Here is a 15,211-nt window from a genome sequence, read left to right as displayed (position 1 = left end):
ATGAGGGTTCACGCAAGAGTTTACTGTTGCTACTCCCCTTTTATGACCTCCACAAATCTGAGAAGTTCTGGTCTTGAAAGGACGGAGGGGCGGGGATGTAGCTCAGTCGGTAGCGCGCTGGATTTGTATCCAGTTGGCCGCTGTCAGCGTAAGTTCGCCCCCACGTTCGGCGAGAGATTTATTTCTCAGAGTCAACTTTGTGTGCAGACTCTCCTCGGTGTCCGAACACCCCCCGTGTGTATACGCAAGCACAAGACCAAGTGTGCACGAAAAAGATCCTGTAATCCATGTCAGAGTTCGGTGGGTTATAGAAACACGAAAATACACAGCATACTTCCTCCGAAAACGGCGTATGGCTGCCTAAATGGCAGGGTAAAAAACGGTCATACACGTAAAATTCCACTCGTGCAAAAAACACGAGTGTACGTGGGAGTTTGAGCCCACGAACGCAGAAGAAGAAGAAAGGAGGGAGTCTTAAAATGGGCGTAAATTTGCAGAGGTTTTTAAGCAGGAAATGTGAAAAAGCAAGGTCTTAAAATGGAGGATGTCTTGAAACAGGGGTCTCAAAATGGGGATTTCAGTGTCATTGGTCCTGACGTTTTCTTGGTGTTTCAGTTCAAGAGCCTGATACAACCGTACACACGAAACTGCATGGAACAGAAACAGTGTGTGGAGTACATGAAGATGAGACACACGGAATCCGACCTCTTCAAGATTTTTGTCATGGTAAGTGCACGGGCCTACCGCATGTCTTTCCTGTTTCGCCTTGTGGATTTAGCACATTGACGTCCAAGCTGAACTTGCTGTGTTAAAATCTCACACCAGGTAGGCTTGATTCTAAATTCAGGCACGTTTCAGACACAATCTGACTATATATCAGTTTGAATTCTGCCATGATAAAAGTGGCATAGGAAATGATCAAGTGCACCCTACGTACGATGTGTCTGGAAACACCTCCGCGCGGAGGGGTTTTGCAGCCAGCGCAGCAAAGATAAAGAGGGAGCATTTTCTCCGCTCGCGCGGCAGCAAGCACTATATCTCTAGACTGAGTAAAGGTTTCAGAAGCCATATGCTTCTACGTCTCAGGTAACACACTCTTAACAAATATGCCGTGTCGTGTTACAGTATAAAGGTTGCTGACCTAATATACCTCCATGTCTCAGGTGATATCCTCTTAGTTATATGCATTTCAAACACATGCCTGGCAGTGACTTTACAAGTACTTTTCCACTGCTGATATGACTAAGTCACTAAGACAAACTTGATTCTCGAAACTGTTTGTCCGTTCCTCTGGAGAGATAAGTATACAAAGTACAGTAACAACTTTTTTTGTGACACCATTGTTCGCATTGTGACTTATTCTCAAAATTTTGTTTGGCTTTTAATGTCAGACATTCAGTCACTTTCGAAGAGAGGACCAAGAAAGGCTGTGTTCTTAGTTAAGTCCGAAGTTGACTTCGCGAAGACTTCGTCAAGTCTTTTTTTTATCGAAATTCAGCGCCAAAGCTTCCGGAAGTAGACTTTGCGAAAGTCGACTTCGCCGAAATAATATCAGGCTGAAGAGACGTGTGGGTTTGTTTAATCATTGTCATAACTCATTAACAAAGTGACCATGTGATGTTACAGTGGGCGGAGGCACAGAAGCAGTGCAACAGGCTGAAGCTGACGGACCTACTGGTCAAGCCAATGCAGCGGCTGACCAAGTATTCCCTGCTCCTGCAGGCCATCCTCAGGAAGACCGACGATGACCGCCAACGTAGGGACCTCCTTGAAATGGTCAGTGAGATTATTCAGTGATGATCAGATCAGATCAAATTTGATATCTTTGAGAAATGACAGTGACGGTCCATAGCACAGCAAGCACAACAGTATTGTAGCAGAACCGCCCAAGTTGCTCTGTGTGATGATGATGATGATGATGATGATGATGAGGAGGAGGAGGAGGAGGAGGAGGAGGATGGAACTTTATTTTAGAAGAATAGAGACTGAAGGCTATATAGTGCTATGCCTTTTTGTTACAATCTTTCCTTACATCAAGTACATGACTATTGAAACAGTAAATGATTTGATTAGCAAGTCAAAACATACAAGCCAAAACATACAAGCCAAAACATACAAGCCAAAACAAGTAAGCCAAAACATACAAGCCAAAACATTCAAAGCCAAAACATACAAGCCAAAACAAACAAGCCAAAACATACAAGCCAAAACAAACAAGCCAAAACATACAAGCCAAAACAAACAAGCCAAAACATACAAGCCAAAACATACAAGCCAAAACAAACAAGCCAAACATACAAGCCAAAACATACAAGCCAAAACATACAAGCCAAAACAAACAAGCCAAAACATACAAGCCAAAACATACAAGCAAACAAGAACAATGAAACTCTGATTTTCTTTTTCCTCTTTTATCTGCGACATGAGATCAGTATGCCTTTCTAATATCAGTATGCCTTTCTAATATCAGTATGCCTTTCTAATATCAGTATGCCTTTCTAATATCAGTTGACGTTGTGTACATCTTTAGACCACCACATTGATTGACCTGACCTTAATACCACTGTTTGCACGTACGTGCAGATCGCCAGCGTGGACAAATTTGTCCTCAGCATCAACTCCCAGATGCAGCAGCAGCATGAACTGGAGCGTCTGGAGGCCATCATGACCAAGATAGACCCCTACGACGCTGTAGAGGCACCCAATGATGAGTGTGTTAAGGTAGGGGAAACACACATACACACACACACACACACACACACATGTATACACACACACACAGCTCCCACTCGATCCGAGTCTACCTTAATACATTCAGTAAATATTGACGGAATGTATTGTCAAAAAAGCGCAGGCAATTGAAGAAAACTGACAGTCTTTGGGGAGAATGCAAATATAAGAAATGCTAATGCGAATGCTAATGTAGACCTAAGTAAGGTCTGGATATTCCCGTGTGTGTGCAAGAGAGAGATCTAGTAAGTGTGTGGTTGTATGGTGTGAGTGAGAACGTCTGTGTGTATACGTGTGTGTCTGTGTGTCTGTCAACTGCCCATTGTAGACAATCACCATTATCCATAAGCTTCTTTTTTCCATCAGACTTATTAAGTTGAACGCTTGTTTTCACAGATCATTCAGGACTACAACGCCAACTTCAACCTGCTGGCGCCCATGTGCGGCTTCCGCAGCGTCCAGAACCGTAGCCTTCTCATGCACTCCAGCCTCCGTATGAAGGAGGCACAGTCTCGGGTAGGTACCCAGGGCGGTGAAACTTTGGTGTCTTATGGGTGTGCAATTCCACTCTCTCTCTCTCTCTCTCTCTCTCTCTCTCTCTCTCTCTCTCTCTCTCTCTCTCTCTCTCTCTCTCTCTCTCTGCCTTGCTCTGCTCCCTCCATCCCTCATGTTCATTCGTTACTGCCTAGCTCTTCTTTTTCCCTTTCTCTGTATCTCTCTCTCTCTCTCGCTCTCTCTCTCTCTCTCGCTCTCTCTCTCGCTCTCTCTCTCTCCCACTCTCTCTCGCTCTCTCTCCCTTGCTCTCCTCCCTCCCTCCCTCATGTTCATTCGTTACTGCCTAGCTCTTCTTCCTCCCTTTCTCTGCCTCTCTCTCTCTCTCGCTCTCTCTCTCCCACTCTTTCTCGCTCTCTCTCCCTTGCTCTCCTCCCTCCCTCCCTCATGTTCATTCGTTACTGCCTAGCTCTTCTTCCTCCCTTTCTCTGCCTCTCTCTCGCTCTCTCTCCCACTCTCTCTCTCGCTCTCTCTCGCTCTCTCTCCCACTCTCTCTCTCGCTCTCTCTCCCACTCTCTCTCGCTCTCTCTCCCTTGCTCTCCTCCCTCCCTTCCTCATGTTCATTCGTTACTGCCTAGCTCTTCTTCCTCCCTTTCTCTGCCTTTCTCTCTCTCGCTCTCTCTCCCACTCTCTCTCACTCTCTCTCCCTTGCTCTCCTCCCTCCCTCCCTCATGTTCATTCGTTACTGCCTAGCTCTTCTTCCTCCCTTTCTCTGCCTCTCTCTCGCTCTCTCTCCCACTCTCTCTCTCTCTCTCTCCCTCCCACTCTCTCTCTCGCTCTCTCTCCCACTCTCTCTCGCTCTCTCTCCCTTGCTCTCCTCCCTCCCTCCCTCATGTTCATTCGTTACTGCCTAGCTCTTCTTCCTCCCTTTCTCTCCCTTTCTCTCCCTTTCTCTCTCTCGCTCTCTCTCCCACTCTCTCTCGCTCTCTCTCCCTTGCTCAGCTCTCCTCCCAGGCTCCCTCCCTCATGTCCATTCGTTACTGTCTAGCTCTTTTTCCTCCCTTTCTCTGCCTCTCTCTCTCGCTCTCTCTCCCACTCTCTCTCGCTCTCTCTCCCTTGCTCTCCTCCCTCCCTCCCTCATGTTCATTCGTTACTATCTAGCTCTTCTTCCTCCCTTTCCCTGTCTCTCTCGCTCTCTCTCCCACTCTCTCTCGCTCTTTCCCTTGCTCTCCTCCCTCCCTCCCTCCCTCCTGTTCATTCGTAACTGTCTAGCTCTTCTTCCTCCCTTTCTCTGCCTCTCTCTCTCTCTCGCTCTCTCTCCCACTCTCTCTCGCTCTCTCTCCCACTCTCTCTCGCTCTCTCTCCCACTCTCTCTCGCTCTCTCTCCCACTCTCTCTCGCTCTCTCTCCCACTCTCTCTCGCTCTCTCTCCCACTCTCTCTCGCTCTCTCTCCCACTCTCTCTCGCTCTCTCTCCCACTCTCTCTCGCTCTCTCTCCCACTCTCTCTCGCTCTCTTTCCCTTGCTCTCCTCCCTCCCTCATGTTCATTCGTTACTGCCGCCTAGCTCTTCTTCCTCCCTTTCCCTGTCTCTCTCTCTCGCTCTCTCAGATTCATTCGTTTATTTCCGCCTCTCAGCTTGTACACCCCCGTCATCTCCCTCTCGCTTGTTCGCTCATTTCTGCTTCTCTTCTTAGCATGTAAAGAGAACGGCTATTGTACCTTGACCAAAGTCAAATATCTAATACCTTAACACTGTCTACCCCACCTATGTTGACCAATTTGTTTTTAGCCGAGACCAGCTGTGCTGCAGCAGGTCACTCAGAGTTGTAGTAACTGTGTAGCAACTGTGTATCAACACGCTGGAATGCAGGCGTTAGATGGACGTTACAGGAAGCGGCTGAAGTGACTGTGTGTACGGATATATCCGTACCAGGTCAGATAGAGCCATATCAGTGGGTACCCGGGAGACACAGAGTTAATCTATATGCTGCCTACTTTCAGACGGACGTGGACTGCTTCCTCTTCACGGACTTGCTACTGGTATGCAAGAGCAGCAAGCGTATGGACAAGTTCAAGATCATCAGGGCGCCCATGAGCCTGAACCAGGTCGTCGTCTCTGAGCTCAAGGACAAAGGTAGGTCATCAGGTTGTGGGGTCAGTAGGTCGTCCTTGAGACCAGGCAAGGTCATTCTATTTGAAGTCCAATGACAAATTGAAATGATCAGGTCTTAGGTGAGAAGGTTGCCTTTAAGGCAAGGCTGGGTTATTGTAATTGACGTCCAAGGACAAAAGTAGGTCATCAGGTCGCACCGTTAATATTTCTTTTGAGAACGGTTCGAGGTGAACAATCTTTAGAATCGGATTACACAATCCGAAAAGTATGACTGCCTAGAGTGATGCTTTACAAAATCATGTATTATTATAAATCAAAAAACAAGAAAGGTAGGTTGTTGGAACGTTTGTTATTGACAAAACAATACATTTACAAACAAATTTAAAATAAACAAATATTTTAAAACAAATAAATAAACAAATATTTTAAAAATGTATTATTTGTCAATAACAAATGTTCCAACAAACTACCTTTCTTGTTTTTTGATTCTGAATATTTGGAACGTTGGCAGTCTCTTCGTTTTTGGATTTATTCATGTATTATTATAGTTTTGATGACTGTTATTTATTATGATTGTTGTGTGTGTGTGTGTGCAGGGAGTTTCCTGCTGATCTACCTGAACGAGTACCTGATCCCCATGGCCGCCTACACGTTCCACGGGGACCAGGCGGCCGTCAGGGTGTTCCTGGAGAAGATAAGGGATGCAGTGGTAAGGCTTCCTACATTGTACACTTCCTACATCGTACACTTCCTACATCGTACATTTCCTACATTGTACACTTCCTACATCGTACACTTCATACATTGTACACTTCCTACATTGCACACTTCCTACATCGTACACTTCCTACATTGTACACTTCCTACATCGTACACTTCGTACATTGAACACTTCCTACATTGTACACTTCCTACATTGTACACTTCCTACATTGTACACTTCCTACATTGTACACTTCCTACATTGTACACTTCGTACATTGAACACTACCTACATTGTACACTTCCTACATCGTACACTTCCTACATTGTACACTTCCTACATTGTACACTTCCTACATTGTACACTTCCTACATTGTACACTTCCTACATCGTACACTTCCTACATTGTACACTTCCTACATTGTACACTTCCTACATCGTACACTTCCTACATCGTACATTGAACATTGTGCACAGCTCATTCAAACAAATGTGACATTTCGTTTCGTTTACTCCTTTATTCCAATGCTGGGAAATTGGGGTCGCTTCCTCCCAGGGGAAAGCTAGCAGCAACAAGAGTGGCGCTACCCAGGTGTGTGCGTGTTTAGGTGTAATTAGACACCTGCACTGATGGCAGAATGATCGAGGTCTTTTACGTGACACGGGGATGGAACATGGATACATGAAGTTGACTCATTTCCGTCCCTGCCTTGATTCGACCCCGTGACCTTAGCATCACAATTCCAGTGCTCTTACCAACTGAGCTACCCGGTCCCACTGATGTTAATAACAAAAGAGAGATCCTTACTCACCATGACAAACATAACACCGCTGTCAAATCTTTGCCTTTGTAGGCTTCTTCGGGACTATCAATTAACACAGAAAGGCAACATCTGTCAAACGTAAGGTCGGGGGTAGAGAGTTGTAGAAAGGTGGGACTTACAAGAGAAGTTTCACTGTAACGGATGTTGCTGCTGACAACTGTAGCAGTGTGGATGCTAATTGCAGACAGGCTACGGCTAGCAACTTGTTGCAACTTGTAGGCTGTGAAACCGTGGATGAAGGAAGATCCATTGCCTGGTTTTGAAAATGCACATGTTGGCTGTAAATCTATATTGTAGCAGATAACTCTTAAGGTATTGTGTGTGTGCGCGTTGCAGAAATACTATTTCAACACAATAACATTTAAGATTTAGCACAATAAGTACAATGGATTTTGTTGTGGATAACCATCGCAGTCTCTGTACTCGTTGATATGTAGATCTATAGCATCAGTTTGGGGAGTGCCATTATTGGCTATAAAGTAAACCGATGTTGTTGGTTTTAACAGTATTTTATTCAGATACAAGTTTCAAAAACCATGGAATGTGTGAAATAATAAAGTGGCACAACAAGATAAACTTATGAATGCGATGTTGTTGTGGTGGACCCTAGCAGTTTCTGTCCTCGTTGATATGTGACCCTCCACCACGGAATGAGTCGCATGTCACCTCGCTCGGCTCTGCGCTAGGCTTAATATAAGTCCGGGGGTGTCTAGTAACAGTGTGAGGGTCACCTTAGTCACAGGCTTATAACTCAAAAAGATTTCGCTCTTTTTTAAAACGGTTTTCAACCACTGAATGGAGCATAAAAAACTCTTTAGGAAAATATAAAAATCATGAAAAGGTGACATGCGACTCATTCCGTGGTGGAGGGTCACATATGTGTAGATCCGTAGCATCATTTTGGGGAGTGAGAGTGTTAGCTGTAAAGTAAACAGATGGTGTTACGCTGTGTGCATGCTACAGAGGGACTGAGACGACAAGATAAAGTTATGAATGCCATGTCACTTTGTTGCGGAGTGGCCGTGTAATGGTGTGTGCATGTTACAGAGGGACTGAGACGACAAGATAAAGTTATGAATGCGATGTCACTTTGTTGCGGAGTGGCCGTGTAACGGTGTGTGCATGTTACAGAGGGACTACCGCAGGAAGCTGCAGGAGGACGCACGGGAGCACCTGGCAGCCAGCATGACGGTGATGGAAGAGGTAGAGTACACGGCGCTGCCCAGGGAGGGCCCGCTGACCATGGACCGCACGCCCCACTCGGCCTTCCCCCGCTCCGCCAGCACGGAGTCCACAGACGGCCACTACATGCCCAACCTGGCCCCCAACAGAGGGCACGGCATCCCGCTGGAGAGGACCGGGTCGTGCAACGAGATGCAGTCCCCCAACTCCGTGTCAGGCACGTCTCGCGGCATCCCCGATCACGCCCACTCCTTCTCCTCCTCCTCCAACGACTTCTCCCCGACGTCAGACCGCAGGCACAAGCCGGTGAAGCAGTGCTACTCGGTGCCCAACATGGCTGCGGGACAGCTGAGCGTGGCCAACGGCGAGGACGATGACCAAGGTCTGTCCATGGACACTAGGAGCGTGCGCCGCGCAGTGGGCTCGCCCTCGTCCTCCATGTACAACCTGGCCGAGCCCGGCCCCGTGGACGATGAGGACGTCAACGGCCGCATCAACAAGAACAGCGCGCGGCGGACGTCCCGCTCTGCTGAGAAGCGGTACTACACGGCAGACTCGATCCAGGAGCTGCGGCAGCACAAGGACAAGGACTCCAGCATCCACAAGCGCCTGTCCTGGCAGAACGAGAACCACCTGGACGATAAGCTGCGCAGCAAGGTGCTCAGCACAGACTCTATCCCCAGCTCCTCGGGCGTCAGCTCCACCGGCTCCCTGCACCTCGATCCCAACAGGGACATCAGCGAGGAGATTGATTTGACCCGCTCCGGGAGTTCGAGGACGTTGCAAGGCGACGGCAGCCCTAGTGGCTCTGTGGACCTGAGCGGTCAGTCCAAGTCGACGCCGGACATCGTGCAGCTGTTCCACTCGCTGAAGACCGGGGAGGCGCAGGACGGCATCGTGTCGGTGGACATGCCTGCGGTCAATGACGGGCCGGGCAGGAGGCTGACGCACTCACAGATCCTCAAGATGAAGAAACAGTTGCTGCTCGACACCAACGTAGAAGCTTCGTAAGTTTCACAGATTTTCTTTTTTGTATTTGATTTACTCATACGCTTGCTTACTCTGTCTCTGTCTCTGTCTCTCGCTCTGTTTCTCTCTCTCGCTCTGTCTCTCTCTCTCTCTGTCTCTCTGTCTCTGTCTCTCTCTCTCTCTCTCTCTCTCTCTCTCTCTCTGTCTCTCTCTCTCTCTGTCTCTCTCTCTCTGTTGTCAGCGTTTCTTTCTACACGAGTGATGACTGAAAAGTTAACCTTCCAACATTGGTGTACCTCCTTGTTTCCCTTTCTGAGCGAAGATTCTAACCTGTTGTCTTTATATCCACAGAGAGGTGTGAAGCCGTACAGAGGTTTACCGTAGAACCTTCATCAAGGCAGCATGGAGGTCGACGACCGTCCGTCGTAAGACTTCTCGGAGACACCACTGTTCTACTGCCTGCAACACATTGTGAATATCGACGAAACCCTCTCGCTGTGATGTGTCCTCGCCTTCCCTGGCTTCCACAATGTCCCTCGGGCATCAGACACATCGAGTGTGTGTTCATGGAGTTGTGTCCCCATCACATCAGCCTCAGGACTCACCATCCAGCTAAATATTGCTTGGGACATGAGACGCATCACTAATGGCGTACAGCGAATGTGTGTTCGTGGAGTTGTGTCCCAATAACATCAGCCTCAGGACTCATCATCCAGCTAAATATTGCTTGGGACATGAGACACATCACTAACGGCGGACAGCAAACGTGTGTTCGTGGAGTTGTGTCCCAATCACATCAGCCTTAGGACTCATCATCCAGCCAAATATTGCTTGGGACATGAGACGCATCACTAATGGCGTACAGCGAATGTGTGTTCGTGGAGTTGTGTCCCAATAACATCAGCCTCAGGACTCACCATCCAGCCAACTATTGCTTGGGACATGAGACACATCGCTCTGTGAGAATGGCGGACAGTGGGTGTGTGTCCGTTGAGTTGTGTCATCACATCACATCAGCCTTAAGATTCTGCATCCTGCCAATACTGCTTGGCTCATGACTCAGGGAGCCTCGTGAGTCTCTCATTATCCTCACATCACATCAGCCTTTTCCTTCCACTGTGCTTTCTCTTCGCCGAGCTGAAGAACAAGGACTGAAGTCTTTTATGTCGTCACGTGACAAGACTGCGAGAACTCTTGCACCCATCTAACAGGACTGTTTGGGGCTTTGTGTTTGTGTTCACGTCACGGATAGTGACGGAGTGGCAAGAAGATGTCGTTTCCTGGAGCTACTGCTGGTGCCAAGATCCCACTGTGCATGTAGAGACTGTGTTTGGACAAGCGAGTGAGCGCCTCCCAGCCTAACCAATCCTGCTGCTCGCTCCCTGGCCTGGCAACAAAGGTGGCTGGCAACAAAAGAAGCCCAAAACGGCATCAGTAGAACAAGCAGCAGTAAGCAGTCGGTTAACAAAGAGCCGGCAAATGAAAAATTGGGAATCGAGAGAGAGAGAGAGAGAGAGAGTATACTGACAGTTCAGAATCTGGAGTTGCCGACACTCTCAACAGCTGACAGTCTCGTGCTCATGAACGCCCAATGCTGATACGCTGTGGGCGCGAGCATGCACTCGCCAAGTGTAGCTTAGAAAAAAAGTGTTTTCGGTGCAGTGATTATTGATGACGAGTTGGTGGTAATGAGGTGCGGCCTACCTACACGTGCAAAGACAAGGTGTGACCAAAGTTACAGTGCCAACGCTTGTTGTCCGCGTAGGGCGCCAAGCGTGCCTGACGCGTGTTACTGATGTGTGATGTGAACAGAGATGGCACGGACATGTGATTTACCGATCTTCTGTGATTTGTTTCCTACTCATTTCTTCTGTGCTTGTATCAACTGCGTCCGATCTGAGAGGATGAGAGAGTGAGGCATTGTTGAAACGTTTCCGGCTCAACTATCGAGTTGTGCCACGACTGAAGCAGCTGACGTATAATACACTTGTGTTCCATCATAAGCATTCCCTGCCTTTTCTGTGCCACATTTCAACAACCGAACAATCAGAAACATTTCCGCAAGCAAAACAGTGTTTTCGTTTCGTTTACTTCACTCCCAACATGTTCCTTTCTTAAACAAAAAACAAAACAAAAAAAGGCGTGTGCTCTGGACTTATGGGAGACAGTTTAATTTATTGCTTTTAGAAGCAAACCTCAGCGGTCATTCCACATCTCCAACAGCTCTGTGTGAATGACGCTGCAGACGGAGCCACAGATTTTTTTAAAAAACAACACACGTAGACTTGACATCGCCTGCGGATTTTAAAAGCCACATAAAGATCTATACATTAAATCCAATAATGTGTGCCGAAATCGCTACCAATTTTGTATTCAGCCATTAGCGCTGCCAGAGTTTGTGTTGCTGAACATTGGTAAATCTTTGTACCTTGGCACTATTGTTGATAGGTGTTGCTGTCTCAGTGTATGTTGGTCAAAGATTATTTTGCTACCCTTCCACGGAACAGTATCATGCTTATCTATATGTTCATAGATTAATATATAAACATATCCAACTTTTGTGTGAGTTTTTACAACGCCTGAAAATCGATGTTTTTTTACGTGACATTGTAAGTTGACAGTGTGTTTGTGTGTGTGTGTGTGTGTGTGTGTGTGTGTGTGTGTGTGTGTGTGTGTGTGTGTGTGTGTGTGAGGGTGGGGAGGGACACCTCTTGGGCAAAGCTGGTCAGTTTGTCCAAAATGTCGCCAATTTTCGATTTCGTTGGTAACGACCCCCCAACCCCAGCTCCCACGCCAGTCCTCTTCACCAGGCCAACTGGCAAAATGAAGACTCGGGTATCATGAAGAAAGTGTGTTTCGCCTGATTTAGATGAGACTAGGTATGTATTATGTTACTGTATTTCTGCCAGTGCAGTATGGTATTTACCTTATTATTACTAGCATAATCAACTAGGCGAGTATTTTGCCGCTTCTTCTTTAGTTGTGGTCTATGCCAAACCAGCTTTCGTTTAGGGGTGGGGGAAAGGGGGGGGAAGGGGGGGGGGGCTGTGGAGGGAAAGGCAATGAATTATGTGGTCATGTGACCAGATCCCAACTGATTTCTCAGGACATTCACAGCATGACGCGCTAGTTCCGCGCCATGAATAAGTCTGCTTTTTATATTGTCACAAATCAAAATTGGTTGATTGTCACTGTCTTCCGTCATTCCGTGATGTAGAGGAAAAATGCGTTGCTTCTGTGGCAATGAGAGGTAGGCTTCTTCGCTATTGATAGCTCTGCTTACCTGCTTGCGCTTTGCTTTTTTCAGCATACTCCAGAATTAGCCTTGTGGATTTTAAAGTAACGTCACATACTCAAAGAACATTGAGATTCATTCAAGTGAAGATCCATATCATCATTTTGGGGAGTGAGAGTATTGGCTGTAGACTAGTAACAGGAAGGTAACAGTGCCCCAAATGTTATGGAGCTTTTACAAGGTACCTTCTTTCTTCTTCTTCTTCTTTCTACGTTCCCGGGCAAGGTACCAAACTCAGCAGAGGATTTTCCTTAGATTCATTCAGTATGGTGATGAACCGACACAGGACTAAATCGGGACACTGTGTGTATGACCCTTAGATTCATTCAGTGTGGCGATGAACCGACACAGGACTAAATCGGGACACTGTGTGTATGACCCTTAGATTCATTCAGTGTGGCGATGAACCGACACAGGACTAAATCGGGACACTGTGTGTATGACCCTTAGATTCATTCAGTGTGGCGATGAACCGACACAGGACTAAATCGGGACACTGTGTGTATGACCCTTTTCTCTTGTTTTGATGGAAGCTTCAAGTAGCACAACAAGCTATGACGTTTGTTGGGAAGAAAGAAATTATACTGATGCAAAGGCGCCTAAACCCCACACATCGAAACAATTGCCTGCTTGCCATGCACGCCATCTTTCTCAGGAGTCCCCAGATTCAGTGGATGATATATTAAGAAGTATATTTTCCGCAAGGTAGCTTATTCTTTGGGGGAATCTATGTTGCTTTTGGCGTGATCAAACCAGGTGTTCAGTATTGGCGCGTTTCGTTGAATCTTTCGTCATCACGTTGTCTTTGGTAAAAGCAAAGGATATTGTAAGTTTGAAGCAAATGAAAGTAATGTAGGCCTACATGTCTTTACAGATACAGATGACACTATCCTTTGTTAATCTTTGCTTTGTCAAGAAACTGGTTGCTTAGATTTTAGTAACACTATGCTTTGAAGAAAATGTTTCAGTTGCTGAATTATACTTGAGCTTAGTCTGCGTTTTTAAAGGCCGTTTAGTAGTACTTGTTTTCGTGCAATATTTTTTAAATAATCAGGAATACCTTTTCATATTTGCTTTGGCCCATAGTGTGAAACCGGCGTAAAACCGGTGTTTTGTGATTAGATACAAGTCTTAGTTCTTTGCTTAGCAGGCATTTTTGTTATCAAAGCTGAGTCGCAGTGTTATGAACATGTTCATTGCCCTGGGGTTGTGTGCATGACTATAGTGCCCAACAGGATGGTAGAAATCTCAGACAAATCTCACTTTCAGCCAATCCTACTCAGTGCTTGGTTCCCACCCAGGTGTGCGCTTTCTCGTGTAAACCACTCCTAGTGGACTTGTTAGTGCTAAAGTGTATCGCAAAGTCAGTAATCGCTATCACGTGCAGCTAAAATGGTTTCAGCTTTTTTTAGCCTGTGTGCCGTGTGTGTGTGTGTGTGAGTGTGTGAGTGTGTGTGTGTGTGTGTGTGTGTGTGTGTGTGTGTGTGTGTGTGTGTACACTTGTGCGTGTGTGGGGGGGGCGTAATAGGCAACAAAAGTAGGCAATCAACTCCTTTTTCTGAAGTAAGAGATACCTTGTCTAATCACAGATTTAAGACTGAAAGAACGTACATGTGGAAGGAGGAACAAGGGATTACCAACAAAGCCCCTCATGCCGACAACTCTGATGATAAAACCCCGTTCAAGTGTGGGATCAACACCCAAGTAAACTTTTAGAATTAAGGGAGGACAGGCTTGAATTATTTCTGCGATTTGCCGGATAAAATAAACCGAAATTTTATATTGATATGTTATGCTGTCACAAGTCTGCCAAAATGTTGGGTTTTTTTGGTCAGCTTCTACATGGTTAATGCTTCACATGTTTTAAAAGTTCGAAGACAAATAACAGTCGGAGGAGGGGGGGGGGGGGTGATCTTTTGTGGTTGTTTTTGAAGATGCTACACGGGAGGTATTAGATATTGTCGATGAGGCTATTTTTGCTGCTTGTATCAGTCATAATGTATTGGATTTATTTTCTGAACCTGAATGTGTGTGTTTGTGTGCGTGCGTGTGTGTGTGCGTGCGTGTACGTGCGTGTGTGTGTGTGTGTGTGTGTGTGTGTGTGTGTGTGTGTGAAGGTGGCTGAGAGAGAGAGACGACGTGTATCATTGTATGCAAGACCGTGGGTACGTCACCGTTTGTGCAGCAGCAGAATCATTATATGCATGTAGAGTATCAGAAATGTCTGTGCTCGTTTTTGTTTCAATCTTTTTTCTAAACACATAAACCACATGATGAAATGACGCGGTACCGGGACCCAGCTCCCTCTTGTATTCACAACCTGATGCTTGGTTTCGTACTGTACTCAATTCCCTTGTTACCCTGCGTGTGTCCCTGTACAACCCTACTGTGCGAAAAACAGAAAAGTGCCTGTATTTTTGTAGATCAGTCTCAAGCTATGAAAGTGTATGTATAATTATGATGTGTTGTAGGTGGCTAAAGTATTAGTGGAAATAAGATGCAATAAACTGGGGCTGTGGTCCAGTTTTCTCAGCTATGTGATTTTGTGTGTGTTTTTGAGAGAGAGAAAGACAGAGAGAGACTGAGAGAGAGAGAAAGACAGAGGGTGTCCCTGTGTGTGTGTGTCTCAGTGTGTGTGACATTGTGCGTCCGTCTCTCTGTCTGTCAGCGTGTGTAGCCTATGTGGGTGTGTCTTTGTTTTCTCATTTCTGTGCACGTGAGTGTAAATGGGCGCGCGAGAGTACGAGTGTGACTCAGTCTCTGAGTCTCTCTCTCTCTCTCTCTCTCGTTCGTTGCTCTCCATTTTCACACGTACGTACGCACACACACACACACACACACACGCCCAAGTGCCAGTGTCACATTCATAGTCCAAGGGATAGTGTCACATTCATAGTCCAAGT

The 15,211-nt window shown here is 46.5% G+C and overlaps 1 protein-coding gene across 1 annotated transcript in view; it reads left to right on the top strand.

The window, feature by feature from the left end:
• The window catches only part of LOC138979157 (pleckstrin homology domain-containing family G member 5-like), a 167,888-nt gene extending 153,048 nt beyond the window's left edge, over positions 1 to 14,840 (top strand). Inside the window, exons 12-19 of the mRNA XM_070351967.1 lie at positions 616 to 726; positions 1,627 to 1,776; positions 2,584 to 2,721; positions 3,127 to 3,246; positions 5,224 to 5,356; positions 5,932 to 6,044; positions 7,994 to 9,051; positions 9,365 to 14,840. Of these exons, the coding sequence (XP_070208068.1) occupies positions 616 to 726; positions 1,627 to 1,776; positions 2,584 to 2,721; positions 3,127 to 3,246; positions 5,224 to 5,356; positions 5,932 to 6,044; positions 7,994 to 9,051; positions 9,365 to 9,374 (1,833 nt within the window). The 3' untranslated portion in view covers positions 9,375 to 14,840. The remainder of the gene's footprint in view (positions 1 to 615; positions 727 to 1,626; positions 1,777 to 2,583; positions 2,722 to 3,126; positions 3,247 to 5,223; positions 5,357 to 5,931; positions 6,045 to 7,993; positions 9,052 to 9,364) is intronic.
• Positions 14,841 to 15,211: the final 371 nt, after the last annotated feature.

Source organism: Littorina saxatilis, linkage group LG10 (assembly GCF_037325665.1).
Source record: "Littorina saxatilis isolate snail1 linkage group LG10, US_GU_Lsax_2.0, whole genome shotgun sequence".
Classification (NCBI taxonomy): domain Eukaryota; kingdom Metazoa; phylum Mollusca; class Gastropoda; order Littorinimorpha; family Littorinidae; genus Littorina; species Littorina saxatilis.
This window is presented reverse-complemented; position numbering and strand designations above follow the sequence as displayed.